The 16,155-nt window shown below is 37.1% G+C and overlaps 1 protein-coding gene across 1 annotated transcript in view; it reads left to right on the top strand.

The window, feature by feature from the left end:
* The window catches only part of Stag1 (stromal antigen 1), a 118,540-nt gene that overhangs the window by 23,734 nt on the left and 78,651 nt on the right, over positions 1-16,155 (top strand). The window contains exons 5-6 of the mRNA XM_013034662.1: positions 10,917-10,993; positions 11,243-11,447. Of these exons, the coding sequence (XP_012890116.1) occupies positions 10,917-10,993; positions 11,243-11,447 (282 nt within the window). The remainder of the gene's footprint in view (positions 1-10,916; positions 10,994-11,242; positions 11,448-16,155) is intronic.

Below are 16,155 nucleotides of genomic sequence, written 5' to 3'. Positions count from 1 at the left end.
CCCCCCCCCCTTTTTAAATTGTGAAAATACCATTCAGAGGGGCTACAATTACATGAGTAAGTCCCTGAGACTCTTATATCCAGTGAACTACTAGAAAATCGAAGGGGTGCTGGGGCTCTTAAGTGGTAGAGCACTAGCCTTGAGCAAAAGAACTCAGGGATAGCGCCCAGGCCCAGAGTTCAAGCCCCACCACCACCCCCCCTCAAAAAAAAAGATGCAGTCCTTCTACATCATGTCAAATTTTCCTCAAGTGTGATATCACTTTAAATTTTCAGTCAGTGTCATGGAATTCAGTTGGGTTCATGTCTTTGCTGTCACATAATAAACACATCTTGTGTAGATTTCCAATTATCACACTGATTTTAATTTTTGTTATCCTTGCTTGCTATTGAGATTGAGTACTTTTTCACATACCAGAGAGCCATTTAGTCTCTTTCATGAACAGTTTATAAGTTACTGCTCCTCTTTTATTGTTATATATAATTACCATTTTTTTCTTACTGCTTTCTCCCTTTCTTTTTTTTTGGGGGGGTCCAGTCGTGGGGCTTTAACTCTGGGCCTGGGCGCTGTCCCTTAGTTCTCCACCTCAAGGCTAGCGCTCTACCACTTGAGCCACACCGCCACTTCTGGCTTTTATTCTTTTTGCTTATGGGGTGCTGAGGAATCGAACCCAGGGCCTCATGCATGCAAGGCAAGTGCTCTACCACTGAGCCACCTTCCCAGCCCCTCCACTCCCAGTTTTAAACTTACAACTGTGCTTGATTTATTACAATTAGACATTTTTATCTATTTATTAGCAAAACCATATTATCCATACATGCAGATACACTTTTCTGTTTGTTTTCCATTTCAAGTTTTTATTTATTTATTTATTTACTTTTAAGGGCATCTGGGCCTGAATTTTTTTTTTTTTAATTAGACCAGTTTCACTTAAACCCATACTTATCCTGAACTTATGATGCTCCTAACTCAGTCTTCTATTGCTAGATGCAGGTCTATACCATCAGGCATGGTGAAAGACATATTTCTTAGTTTTCAAACATGAGAGTTTTCTAGATATTGTATCGATTTCCTGTTTCTTTGAATTTGAGGCCAGGAAGAAAAATGAACTATGTAGTTTTTGTCTCTTTTAATTTGTGAAATTGTGTTTTAAGGTTTGTATGGATGGGATTTGCAGGTGTTTTAAAATTATTTTTTAAATTTGTGTTTCTTGTGCCTTTGGCCACCTGTATTATGTATTTTTGTTGGAATATGTGCATTGTTAAGATACTTTAAACATTTTACATCCTAATTTATTATGTGCTTCTTTTGACAGTTACTGAGAGGGTGCGTTAAAATCCCACATCATAATTATAGACTTAGGTATTTCTCCATGAAATTACTATTCTTTCTCCTCCTCTTCCACCTTCTCTTCTTCTTCCACCTTCTTCTCTTCCTCTTCCTCCTCCTCCTTTTGTGCTACACTTTCTCATTTGGCTTTTTCTGCTCAAGGCTGGCACTCTATCACTTGAGTCACCGCTTACTTCCAGCTTTTTGGTAGTTAATTGGAGATAAATGTCTCGCAGACTTTCCTGCCTAGGCTGGCTTGGAATCTTGATCCTCAGATCTCAGCTTCTTGAGTAGCTAGGATTATAGGCTTGACAGCACCTGACTCTTGCTTCTTTACTGCCCCTCCCATTCTTTACCCTTCTCTTCTGAATTCTTTCCTCTTCAATAAACACATAGGTTAAACTAATTACAACTCAAATTGTGAATATTTATTTAATGTATTACTTATCTCTGGCTTTGCTTTTTAATGTTTTTATTTAAATAATAAAGTGTAGCATGTTCTTTGTTTCTCTGATCCAAAAATAGTCAAGTGCTATACCACTTGATATGATACACTGGTTTATTTTCTTTATAGCTAAGCATGTTAACCATTTTTTTCGTATATTTGAACAATTCATTTGACCATTTATTTATTGGGATTCATATTTTTGTCTACTATTTGGCTCTTGTTTTTATTTTAGATATTCTCTATCATGTGTATTTCAGACAAAGATTTTTCTCTTCCATTCTGAGGCTTGTGCCTTTTCTTCCCCACTTAGAAATTAAACTTGGCTGTTCTTTCTCACACACTGTTTCACTCATGGCCCCATACTTTAGAGTCATTGACCTTTTGTTTCAGTCAGTGCTTTTCCATGCCATGCTGTGAATGGCCAAGAGTCATGTGTAGAACTCATTGTCATTCTTCTATCTCTGTTCAGTTCTATGTGGCTAAAATATTTTGGTTGGCATTTTTCTCTAATGTATAATTATTATCATCTTGAATTCTTCAACTCCCTTAAATTGCCTAAAATTTCAGGCTTTAGTCCACAAAAATACATACATGCAATTTTCCAAGTTGGCTTTTTTTTTTTAAACCCCTATCCAATTCTCCCTCCCTTCTGCCACCTCCCATTCTAGAGATTAAATCCGCATCCTCATGTACTCTGAGCTCTATGGAAATCTCTATCACTGAGCTCCATCCCTAAAACATCATAAAATCTTTTAAAGTCATAGTGAGTAGTGCTATCAAAATAATAGAGCTATATTACAAATACTTTCAAGAGTAAATTTGTTTCCTCAACATTTCTTTTATGCATGAGCACTTAAGATAGTGTTATTTTAAAGGTTTTTTTTTTTTTTTTTTGGAAAACTTGGTGAATACACTTTAGAGGTCTTTTTGGTTTTCTTTTTTCCTTTGGCTAGTCCTGGGGCTTGGACTCTGGCTGTCCCTAAGCTTTTAGGCTCAAGGCTAGTGCTCTAACACTTGAGCCACATTTCTACTTTATGCTTTGGGAGGTTAGTTGGAGATAAGAATCTCATGGACTTTTCTGCCCAGGCTGGCTTCAAACTGTGATCATCAGATCTCAGCCTCCCGAGTAGCTAGGATTATAGGTGTGAACCACACGTGCCAGCTTCCCTTAGAGGTAAGCATAGTTTTAGGTCTAGGCTGTTTATATGGCTCACATTTTGTTATGCTGATTAACATTTAGTAAATTTCTGAATTAACATTTGATAAATTTATTTGTTCTTGAAATAGAAGGAATTCCCCCATGTAGTTTTAAGAGAATAGTTAACACTGACATATTTTTCCCCCCTATATTTGGTTTTTCCTGTCTGAGCATTCACTTTCATGTGTTACCTATCCGTTTTCAAGAGAAGAAATTCCTGGGTGGGAGGTGTTTGCGTTTGTTTTTGTGATTTTTATTTTATTTTTGTGAAAAGTGTTAAAGACTGCCATCTAGGGACAGACTTGTTTTTTGAGATAGAATCACTATCACTTTCATTTTTAAAGCATTCTAAAATAAGTTTTTAAAAATGTGTCTTGATAACTTCTAAGGCTAAGTCTTACCATTGAGCATGTGCTACCAGGCAGATCACGGGCATCCCACAATCCTCACCATTAAGCTTGTGACTTAGTTGTGACTTGGGGTCAGGGCGCTGTCCCCGAGCTTGTTTGCTGAAGGCTAGCACTCTATCACTTGACCACAGCACTACTTACTGGTTTTTTTGGTTGTTGGAGATAAAGTCTTAGGGACTTTCCTGACTAGACTGGCTTATCTCAGCATTCTAAGTAGCTAGAATTACAAGTGTGAGCCACTGGCATCTAGCACTTGCATGAGTTTTTAATTAATACTTTTTTTTTAAATTTGTTTTTGTGTTTATTTATTTATTTTGGTCCCAGAACTTGAACTCAGGTCCTCCTACTTTCTTTCTTTTTTTTTTTTTTTTGGTCCGGTCGTGGGGCCTGAACTCTGAGCCTGGGCGCTGTCCCTCAGCTCTTCAGCTCAAGGCTAGCGCTCTACCACTTGAGCCACAGAGCCACTTCTGGCTTTTTTCTTTTTTCTTATGTGGTGCTGAGGAATGGAACCCAGGGCCTCAGGCATGCAAGGCAAGCGCTCTACCACTGAGCCACCTTCCCAGCCCCTAAATAATACTTTTTAAAGTTATTTACATTTCCTTGCAAAAAAAAAAAAAGAAGCCAAAAATTGCTTATAGTACCATGACTTTACCTGTAATCTTAGATCTACTTGTTAGAAATGTCATTGTGTTTTTGGAACAGTCTCACGATGGATCCCAGCCTTGCTTTGATCATGGACAAGTCATTCTTTTCATCAGCATGTTTGCATAGCTCTTAAATGATTGTCTGAAAATTATCTCTCAAATTGTGTTGAGCCATGGTCTCTTTAACGATTTCAAAGAAAATTTGAAACTACGGTAAAATTTAGATTTCTCTGGCAATGATTAAATGTATGAAGCAGCTCTGTAGTTATGTTATGGCTCTGCTAGGGGAGGACTTTCCTCCTAGAAGAATGGTTCACGTGTACATTGCTGGAGTTCTGAACTCCTCATCACAGGGGTCTCTACAGTCTGCCTGAGTATCTTTATGGTATGGCTTTCCTGAGAGCTTGGAGAGAGGGAAAAAGAGTAATAGCACACTGGTTCAGTCAGTAGTTTGGGGCACATAGCAACAACTAGATGCCCCCAGTAAATGTGAGGTCACCGAAAGTCTTAAGTAGTGAGAGGTTGAGGATATTGGGGAAAGGGGAGCATCTTGGAAACTGCTACCAAAGACTAAACTAGTAACTGCAAAAAACCTTTAAAACTCAGTGGAGGGGCTGGGAAGGTGGCTCAGTGGTAGAGTGCTTGCCTTGCATGCATGAGGCCCTGGGTTCAAGTCCTCAGCACCACATAAGCAGAAAAAGCCGGAAGTGGTGCTGTGGCTCAAGTGGTAGAGTGCTAGCCTTGAGCTGAAGAGCAGAGGGACAGTGCCTAGGCCCAGAGTTCAGGCCCCACGACGGACCAAAAAAAAATAAATAAATAAAATAAAGGGAAAAGTGACTCTGTGGCTCAAGTGGTAGAGCACTCCCCTTGAGCTGAAGAGCTCAGGGGCAGCGCCCAGGCCCAAAATTCAAAACAAAACAAAACACCAAACAAGCTATAGACAAATTTTGGGCTAGGAATGTAGCTTAGTGGTAGAGTGCTTGTCTAGCATGCATGAAGCTCTGGGTTTGATTCCTCAGCACCACATACACAGAAAATGTTCGAAGTGGCGCTGTGGCTCAAGTGTTAGAGTGCTAGCCTTGAGCAAAAGAAGCTCAGGGACAGCGCCCAGGCTCTGAGTTCAAGCTCCAACACTGGTTTTAAAAAAATACAGATAGATAGATAGATAGATAGATAGATAGATAGATAGATAGATAGATAGATAGATAGATAGATAGATAGAGGATGCTATGTTGAAAATAAACTTTACAACTTGTGGGTGGGGATGGGAGGAAAAACTAGGAGAGAGCAGGGAAAGAGTTAACATTGTCCAAAAAGAAATGTACTCTCTTTACCTGACCTACATACTGTAACCCCTCTGTACATCACCTTTATAATAACAATAAAAAATTAAAACCTCTAAAAACATATGTCATATGATTTTGGCTTTTGAAAAATGATAACCGAGGCTGGGAAGGTAGCTCAGTGGCAGAGTGCTTGCCTTGCATGTATGAGACCCTGGGTTTCAATTCTTCAGCACAACGTAAGCCATAAAAGCCAGAAGTCGTGCTGTGGCTCAAGTGGTAGAGCGCTCACCTTGAGCTGAAGAGCTGAGGGACAGCGCCCAGGCCCAGAGTTTAGGCCCCACGACTGGACCAAAAAAAAAAGCTAAGTTCCCTGCCTCAGTCCTGAGGCTTACACTTGCCTTGAGGGTTTTGTGTATGTGTGGGTTTTTTGTTTTGTTTTTTTGTTCAAGGCTAGTACTCTTACCATTGAGCCAAGCTTCGCTTCTAGATTTTTGGTGTTTAATTGGAGTTAAGTGTCTCATAGATGACTTTCCTGCCTAGCTTTGAACTTCAGTTCCCAGATCTCAGCCTCCTGAGTAGTTAGGATTATAGGACGAAGCACCAACACCCAGCTGAAAAGTAAAACCTCTTGAGAAAATGAAATCGTACATTTATACTGGTTTTATACTCTTAATGAATGGAGAAACAACAAAATCTTAAAACTGACAACTGCAATTTACATGCTCTAGTTTCTTCATGTCTCCGTGCTGAAATTATACTCAAATCTCTTAGGATAAGACTCCTGACACTGCCATATGCATTTGGATTAGTGAGCCAACATTATTATTTCTTCCTAGAAATCCTATTTGATTATTTCTAGTAGGATCCTATTTGCTTTTCTCCCTTGAGACTCTTAAAGAAAACCTCTGTCTTTTCAGAAGAGGTTTGAAAAGTAGTAATGGAAGTGCAGATTCTAAAATACTGGAAAAAGAGTAGATTCTTCTGCTTATCTATAACTTATATGACAAATCACACATTATGTTAAAATTTCTATTACCATAGATTAATGGTAAAAGAAGTTTATTTCAATATTTACATATATTCATGAAATGTCCTTTGGTCAGATTCCCTACATCTGTATTCTTTCTTCTACCTCCTCTCCCTCTGCCCCTTTTAACAGGTTTTGGTGGGTTTCATTTTGCTCTTTTTATCCATATATGCAGTATACTTGCAACATATTCACTCATTACACTTCCCTTTTTCCCTCTCTTCTGCTTCTATCTGGCAGGCCCTACTTTACAATCTAGGTTCCATATATGAGCAAAAATATGTGCTGTTTGTCTTTTTGAGATTGGCCTTTCTCCCTGAGCATGATGATCTTCAGTTACTTTTTTTCTTTCTGAAAACAACATCATTTCATCTTGCTTTTGACAAATAATGCTCAATTTCATATATCTACTTATCAAACACTACATTTGAATAGGCTATAACTGTCATAAAAAATTTAGTAAGCATTTGCTTTTTCAGTGAGTTACAAGGTTTCCCTTATAACTGTAAACTGATGTCTCGTGTAGTTTGGGTCCAGAATTCTTTGTTGTGATTTTCTTGTGATTCCAGATTGTTTTTGCTGTTATTTGGGCTGTATCTCAGAAGATTTGTAAGATATTTTGAAGTTGATGACTATATGTGTTCTTGTGTAATTAGAATCATACATTATGTTTGGCAAATAATATGTCATTTAATTGTGGTTAGTCATTTAAACCTTTAGGAATGAGGATTTGAGAGAGTGCTTTCCCAGGATTTTCCATTTCTTTATATAGTGTCTTAATTTAGAAAATATTAACTTATCTAAAATCGTTAAATTCCCCATCAAATCCATCTAGAACCTTTGAGGTCGTATAAATCTTGTTCTACATTGTCAGTATGTTATAATCGCCTAGTTCTTTTCTTCACATTGGTAAAGTTTTCCTTCAGACTTGTAAGAATTTTCTTCCTCTTTTCTCCTTTATCGTTTTTCCATAGATGAACTAATTCCCTTCATTTGTAGGTCACAATGAAAAAATAAGCTGGTGCTCTGTTCTCCGGCTCCAGGCTTGAGGAGACGCCCACAATACCTTTTGTGTTTCTCAGGTTTTACAGTATAATTCTTTTGTTAGAGTAAAATAAATTTTTATGTATGTATTGTTGTTGTTCTAAGAGGTGGAGAGGTCACTCTGGGACCCCTGAAGGTAACATGCAGGGGCTGGAACCCCAAAAGGAATGTGCCTGGGTAGCAAGGAGCAAAATACCTGAAGCATGGAAGCCACCTGGCAGCCTCTTAAGGACCCAGACCTGCCAGCAGACACACTGTCATTACTCAAGTGGCCTGTTAGTCCATTGGTGGCCTGTGCCCACCACCGCTGCACATTCAGTCTCACAGGGCGACCCAGTGCCTCCTGAAGGGAGAAATGACTCGAGGCTTCTCTAAAACCTCCCTAGCCTCTGACAGAGTCACCTGGGCAGGTCCCACCCAGACACCAGGACAGCCCTGTCCTTCAGAGGGACCTTTGATGGAGTGCAGAGCTTGCGTGTGTATTCATGGGGGAGAAGAATAGCCACTCTTCCTCTCTTGATTGGCACTCCTTGGCTAACGGTTGGGTGGCAGCCACCTACCCACCTCCTCCACACCCAGCTGTGATGTGGAACAGACGTGGCCTGGGCACCCTGCGGGAGAGAGGAGGAAGAAGCACAGCACCAGGGCAGGTTCAGCTGTCCTCCAACCTGCTGCCAGGGCTGCGTAGAGAATGGCACAGGTCGGAAATGGGAGCCAGCCCGCTGTGCACTTTTTGTAAAGTATACCTTATGAATTAAAGTGTAATCTGAATATGTAGTTAAGGAGCACTTATTTTTTTTCATTTGTTTGATGGTACTCTGCATTGAATTCATTGCCTTTTGCTTGCTTTGCTGATGTTCTAACACTTAAGTCATATTCTTCAACTTGGCTTTTTGCTGTGTGTTGTATTTGTTGTTGTTGTAGGATTGAAATCAGGGCTTGGGAGCTGTCCCTGAGCCTCCTTATGCTCCAGGCTAGCGCTTTACCACTTGAGCCACGTACCACTTATGCTTTTTGAGTGGTTTATTGGAGATAAGAGTCTCACAGAATCTTTTCTGCTGGGGCTGGCTTTGAACCTCCATCCTCAGATCTTAGTCTTCTGAGTAACTAGAATTACAGGCACTGGCACCCGACATTGCTAGTTATTTTTGGAGATGGAATCTTGAGGAATTTTCTTCCTGGGCTAATGTCGCACAAAGATCCTTTGGATCTCTCTCCTACATAGCTAGCTATAAGCCTGAGCTTCCAGAGCTCAGCTAAGAGATATTTTTAATGGTTGTGACTTTTGCATTGTTAGTATCCATAGGATTTCTGTATTTCTGTTAATATGCACCATGTCATGCTTAATCTTTTTTAAAAAATCTAATTTCTTTAGTGTTTAATGAATGCCATTTTATTATTAAAGGTGCACAAAAACTCCAGAATAAATGTATAACTATATAGTATGTTAGTATATAATATATAAATTATTATCTGTGGCATCAACATAGGGTTAAACTACCAATTACTTAACATTGTAAAACTTTATAATTTGTTTAATTTGACTAGTTTTATGAATGCCTGCCAGGAAATTAACTTTTACTGGTGACAATTAGCAATTTAAGTTTACTGTTGATTTTTTTTATCTTGACCGCAAAAGGTTCTATTAGAGTCTATAAACAGAATGTTTCCTGTACTGTTTTTATTAAAAAGGTAAAAGTCACAACAGCATTTCCCTAATTTGCTTAAAAAATTCCACGTTGGGAAGAAAATTTTTAAACCTATTCTTCCTTTTCCTCCAACTGCCAGCCCAGACCAGATCATCTTTATACTTGAGTACAGGAGATACCTGTTGATAGAGACCTTCATAAATTCAGCTTCCTGAATATAAAGAATAGAACTATGCGTCAACTAATCAATGTGCTTAAAAATGGTTCTGATTGAAAGATAGGGCAAATGTCACTTTTCCAATTTCACAGACTAGTAGTATTAGTTCAAATTAAATTAATATACAAGTGCAATTTTTGTTTTACTTGAATGAAGCCGACACCGATCGTTCCATACTCTTCTCTGTCTACACCCTGTATATACTTCAGACTCTTTTCTGATACATTACAAAATCATTTGAGTTGGAGCTAGTTGTTACTGGCAAGGTTCTGCCAGGAGTTATAAATATGCACTGATTCATTCAGTTTCAATTTTGTGAATTATTTTTCCTTCTTTTGTGCCAGTCCTGTGATTTAAACTCGGGGCCTGGGTACTGTCCTGAGCCTTTTGTGCCTAAGGCTGGCATTCTACCAATTGAGCCACAGCTCTATTTCCAGCATTTTTGGTGGTTACTTGGAGATGGGTCTCATAGGTTTTCCTGCCCAGCCTGCTTTGCACTGCAGTCCTTAGATCTCAGCCTCCTGAACAGCTAGGATTATAGGCATGAGCCACCAGCAACAGGCATTCTTGTGACTTTTTTTTTAAGCTAATATGTTACATTTAAATATATTAAACTGAACTCATTTGAATATTACACCAGGATTCTCTATATCCAGATTTATTTTTAAATTCCAGTTTTTAAATTATATGGTTGGCTTTTGTTGTTGTCGTTGTTTTTGTTTTGGTTGGACATGGGGCTTGAACTCATGGCCTGGGCCTGGGCTCTCCCTCTGACCTTTTCTGCTCAAGGCTAGTGCTCTACCACTTGGAGCATAGCACCACTTTCTTTTTTTTAGGTTAACCAATTGGGTGATAGAGTCTCAGGGACTTTCCTGCTTGGGCTGGCTTTGAACTGTGATCCTCAGATCTCAGCCTCTTGAGTAGCTAGGATTACAAGTGTGATCCACCTGAGCCTGGCAAATTACAGTTTTTTAAAACACAACTTGTAAATATAAACTGTTCTTTTTTTTCTCTGTATTTGAGCACTGATTTTTATGACCTTATCTAAAATATTTTTTAAAAAAACAAGGTAAAGAATGAGATTTTTATAAAAAGGATAAGGTTTATATTTGATTTTTTATAATTATGTAGAACTTAGCCACTTTTATTCTCAGAAAAAAACATTTATATCAACGGGTATTTTGTTTTAATTTATATCAATGGCTCACAGCTATAATCCTAGCTCCTCAGGAGGTTGAATTCTGGATGATTGCAATTCTCTAGGGCTAGAAGTGCCAGCTGGGAGCTTACATGCAGTCACGAGTTTAAGCTCTTGTATCACAAAGAAAGGGAGGGGGGCTGAGAGGGTGAAGAAAAAAGAGAAGGTCAGAAATAGCCATACAATAAATTTATTCTCTGTACTTAAATTTTCAAGACAATGGCAGCAAGCTATTTGTGTAGATAATATTAGTATATGTTTAAAAATCAGTCTTTAAAACTCCCATTTATTATACAAATTCAGTGCTTATGATTTGTCTTTCAATAACATCTCAAAAACACTGTATTCCGAAATAAGAGGTCCTTTAGAATAAGAATCTGAGGGGTAAAAAGGAGATCCCCAAAGTTTCCTATAACATTTCAAACAGTCAGCAGATTGATTTTAATGGTTATATATGTTTTTACAGGTACTGTGAGAATAGAGATGTTTCGAAATATGCAGAATGCAGAAATCATCAGGAAAATGACTGAAGAATTTGATGAGGTATATGGCCTTCCAATTCTTACACAAATTGCCTAATTACACTGTTTCAGTGGCTGATATGCTAATTGTATCTGAGGGGAGGGATGAGGAGAATAATGAAAGAGGTGGCTAAGCATGGTACGTACCTGAATGGCAGCTCTTCTGTGCAACTACTTATAGATAATAAATATATAATTAAGTAATGAAAAGAATAGCAAGGGTTGATCTGCCATTGTGTCATGTTTAGTATGTTCTTTTTATACCTTTTAGGACAGTGGTGATTATCCACTTACCATGCCTGGACCTCAGTGGAAAAAATTTCGTTCCAACTTTTGTGAATTTATTGGAGTCTTGATTCGACAGTGTCAGTATAGCATAATTTATGATGAGTATATGATGGACACAGTCATTTCCCTTCTGACTGGTTTGTCTGACTCCCAGGTCAGAGCTTTTAGGCACACAAGTACACTTGCTGGTAAGTAAAATAACTACCATATTCATTCTTTTTCATGGAGTTTACTGTATGTGTTTTAGTCTACTTAAGCTCTCTTGAGATGAAATGTTGAAATATACTGTGTTCCTGACAAATTAATCTGAAGAATTTGTGTTATCAAGAGTAAAATGTTTGCATGTTTGCCAAGATGGCAATTAACAGCCTTAAAAATAAAAATGGAAAATTTCTGGCTGTCAAATATTTTCTTACATGTGTATTTTTTTTCCTATATATATTATAACAGAGAAGTTTGAAAAGACCACTGTGAAATACACTTTGGTAAATCTAATTAATGATAGTTGAAATTCCACATTTATCCTATTTTTTTTTCTTCTTTCTACTTTTTTTTTTGATGCCAGTGTTAGGGCTTGAACTCAGGGCATAGGTGCTGTCCCTGAACTTTTTTGCTCAAGGTTAGTGGTCTGCCTATTGCTTGAGCCATAGTACCACTTCCAGCTTTTTGGTAGTTAGAGATAAGAGTCTTACAGACTTTTCTGCCTGGGCTGGCTTTAACCATGATCCTCAGATATCAGCCTCCTGAGTAGTTAGGATGACAGGTGTTGAGTCACCAGTACCTGCCTCTTTTATTCTTCTTTTTTTGGGGGGTAGGGGTGTGGTCGGTCATGGGGCTTGAACTCTGGGCCTGGGTGCTCTTCCTCAGCTCTTCAGCTCAAGGTGAGTGCTCTGCCACTTGAGCCACAATGCCACATCCAGTTTTCTGAGTGGTTTATTGGAGAGAAGAGTCTCACGACCTTTCCTTTCCTTCCTGGGCTGGTTTTGAACCGTAATCCTCAGATCTCAGCCTCCTGAGCAACTAAGATTATAGGTGTGAGCCACTGGCGCCGGGCTTTACTGCTCTTTTAAAATATACAAAGTGTCCAGGCCCAGAGTTCAGGCCCCACGACCAGACCCCCCCCCCCAAAAAAAAAAGTGTATAAAATTTGTTTGAAACAATCCTATATAGTAAAGTAGCATGTATTCTTCCTATTACTTTTACTAATAAACATGTCTTAAAACACATGTATCTAAACTTTTAATTAACCTATAGTTAATATGAAGAGCTGAGAGATTGCAGATTTGCTTCACACTTTATTTTAGAATTATCTTGACAACCTGTCACCTAACTATATTCATTTTTTTTTGTTTTTCCACAAGATGATTTTGTTAATTTAGGAATCATTATATTTTTTCCTCTAGCATATTAATTGAGCTTACTTAACATGACTACTTTTTTATTTGTAAAATGGAATGTGTATTTATATGCACATATGCCTGTAGATAAATATTTAAATATTCCCAGTTTACATTTTCAGTAGGAATAATTTTGTTTCTACTCATCTTAATTATTACCAGGAGGGAACCAGATTTAGATTCATTCTTTTTCTTGATATTTAAATTTATTTACATTGGAAGTCTTGGTTCTTAAACTTTGGCATATATCAAAACCTTTTTAAAAGTCTGTGTCAGCAGAATTTAACAGATTTCTAGGTGATGTTGATTCTGGCTTGGGAAATATACATTACTACACTGCTATATATAAAATTTAATTATTCTCTGGTTCGACCTGTGTCATAAAGGTAGTAAGATGTTATTTGTAGTCAGATGCATTTCCTCTTTTTCTTAAACTATTTAGTGGATACAAGTGTCCCTTATCATCTTTCTTAGAGTAGTATGCCAAACATATTTGAAACATAGTTTGGAGGGTAGTTTCTTTTTTGTCATTATTTTAGAGAAAAACAGAGGTGTTTTTACCTCTCTATTAAATGTTTAGTCAAATAAAAATACAGCAACTTTCTGGAGAGAAAACTGTTTGTGTTTGGAGAATATCTGTTCCCTCATTGTTAGAAAAATCTTACACTCAGTTGTATATTTTAAAAGTTGTCTGTTATACATTTTTTTCTGATTTCATGAATGTTAGTCTTTTCCACATTTGGTCTTTGTTTTGTTTACTTGTTTAATATGTTCTACTCCTTTTGCATCTTCTTTCTATGTACAGTAATGCCCATTTACCTGGTTGTCATAATCATTTAACATAAGGTAGAAATTGATTCTGAATGCTGAAGCTGCTGTCATAAAAATTAACACTATTACCTTGATATATAAATAAATCATTTGGTTTCCCATGGCCAGGACAATAGGAAGCAAAAATTCATGGAAGATTTCCTTCAGATACTCTCTTGTTGATATTATTTTGAAATGATGATTTGCAACATAAAGGAAAATAAAAATTATATGTCTCAAAAGTACAGCACAAACTGGGTTCTTCTGTAGGAGTAAGCTACTTCTGTTCAATCCAGAAACCTATGAGTATATAAAAGAATATGACCTAAACATATGCCACATATAGAATTACTTAAGAAGAGAAAATATAGAAGAATGTACAGTATTTTGACTCTTAAAACATTTTCTTGGTAAGGCCAGTAGCTGATGCCTGTAATCCTAGCTACTTGGGAGGCTAAAATCTAAGGATCCTGGTTCAAAGCCCACTCAGACAGGAACGTCTGTGAGAATCTTATCTCCAGTTGACTACAAAAAGCCAGAAATGGAGCTCTGGCTCAAGTGGTGGAGTGCTAGCCTTGAGCACACAAGCTCAGGGACAGCACCCAGGTCCAAAGCTCAAGCCCCAGGACCAGCATAAAAACAAAAACCAAAGCATTTTCTTGGAACTGGGCTAGCTCAGTGGTAGACTGACTCTACCGTTCTGTCAGTGGCAGCAGTCCAGAGTTCAATCTCAGTACCCTCCCCTCACCCTGAAAACAGATAAGCCAGAACATGAACTTGTACGTTTTTTGAACAGTGCACTTTAATTCTTTCTTACTTGTTCTTCAGTGCCATGTAAATGATGTATTTCTGTATTTTAACTGCCTTTTTTATGATGGCCCATTTTCCTTTTCCTTCCCATTGGCTCATTTCCAGAAGCTTTTATTGTACTATTTTTTTTTTTCTGTATTCATCCCTTTGGTCGTCTCCATCTGCTATTTGGATGTATGCTTATATATATTTTTTTTCATATGGCTTTTCTCATATCCATTTTGCATTGAACAGCTCTCTTCCCACTAGTAATAGCCTTTAAAATTGCTTAATAAATGCCATTTGCTTCACCTAACTTCTTTTCCTTATTTTGAAGATAATTTACATTCTGAATTATTTTATGAAATCAGGTGTCAAAAAATACACGGTATTTAACATTATGGCTATATTAATTTAGTCATTCTCTAAAGTTACTACAAAATACTACTGTAATTCCCATTTGTCTACCCAAATGACTATATCTTCCAAAGCTCAGTTGTATAAAGTATGAGATTTATTGGTCACGAACCTTTCAGCTAAGCACAGCAAGTTTGCTGAGAACTTAATTCTAGGCTGGATAATAATTATCCATCTTTTATGAGCTTTTTGTTCACATCTTTGCCCTCTTTTTTTAAATGGTATGTATACAAGACATAGATTAAAAGATAATCATTTTTATTCACTTTGCAGGACAAGTCTTGGGGACTAGATAAAATGGGCAGGAACATTTAATCCTCTGCTTCAAAGACTATGTGCATGGACAGTTGCAAGGCAGTTATGGCCAGATATGATTATCGGCTTTGGAATAAAATGCTCCCTGACATTGCTTATATCTTAGCTGAGAAGAGAGACCATCAGGTTAGTTATTTTGTAGGGTACAGATGTAATGAGTTCCATAGCTTTATAAGTCACCAGAGTGGTCTTTATATTAGTAGTACTTTCTATATGTTTTTCAAATATCCCATTTTCTTGTTATGAATTAATTAATGTGTCCCTATTGTCAGTATTTATTCATTGCATAGAATTGTATACTATACTTTTTCCTTAAAACTTTTCAGCATTCTGTAGCTCTTTTGATCTGATTACTCCACAATTAGAAGTATAAGTATTGTTTTTCCATTGGAGATAGTCTTTCTTTTGGGAATACTTTTTATCAGTAAGTTGTAACAGACTGTTAGAAAATACATACTATATTTTCCTTATTTCTGTTCTCTTCAGCAGAATGTTCATTTACTCATCCATTTTACTAAAGAAGCTTCACATTGCAGTACAGTTTTTTTTTACTGTAAAAACATCAGAATTAAGTACCCTCATTTCTTTTGTAGTCACTATCTTCATTGTACATATTAGAACATAGTTTATGGTTTTACCTTCATAAAAACATTTTGTCATAATTCTAGTGGGTTTACAGTCTGAGGCTAGAGACGTTTTTCCCATTTCTGTGCAGTTTTTATATTTTATGAGAAAGTAATTTTTCCAAGTAAAAAATTTTTTTGATTTACCACTTTTTAGATTATGAAAACAATATTCTTCAAGAATCTTTATCGTAATTGCAGTTTTATGTAGGTGTTTGCTTGTAAAATAATGCCAATATCTCCTGAGTTGTTGACTTCAAGTATGTAATGTAAGAATATTAATTTAATTATTTTATTTTTAATTTTCTCACATACTTTTATATAGCTTAAGCTACCTGTCACTTCTAAGATGAAAGTGCTTATTTGAACTAAGAATTCAAAATTTCTATTAATAATGACATAATTTATTCTGCTGTCATTGGTTCCCAAAATGAATTTGAGAAGAATTAGAAATGTGGTCAAGAACATCTATGAGGGCATCTTGATCACTGGTTAACAGTAAGTCACCTAGTTGCTTGAGGGATTAAACATTTGTTTATAGCTTA

The sequence above is a fragment of the Dipodomys ordii genome, unplaced genomic scaffold, assembly GCF_000151885.1.
Source record: "Dipodomys ordii isolate 6190 unplaced genomic scaffold, Dord_2.0 Scaffold193, whole genome shotgun sequence".
Lineage (NCBI taxonomy): Eukaryota > Metazoa > Chordata > Mammalia > Rodentia > Heteromyidae > Dipodomys > Dipodomys ordii.
This window is presented reverse-complemented; position numbering and strand designations above follow the sequence as displayed.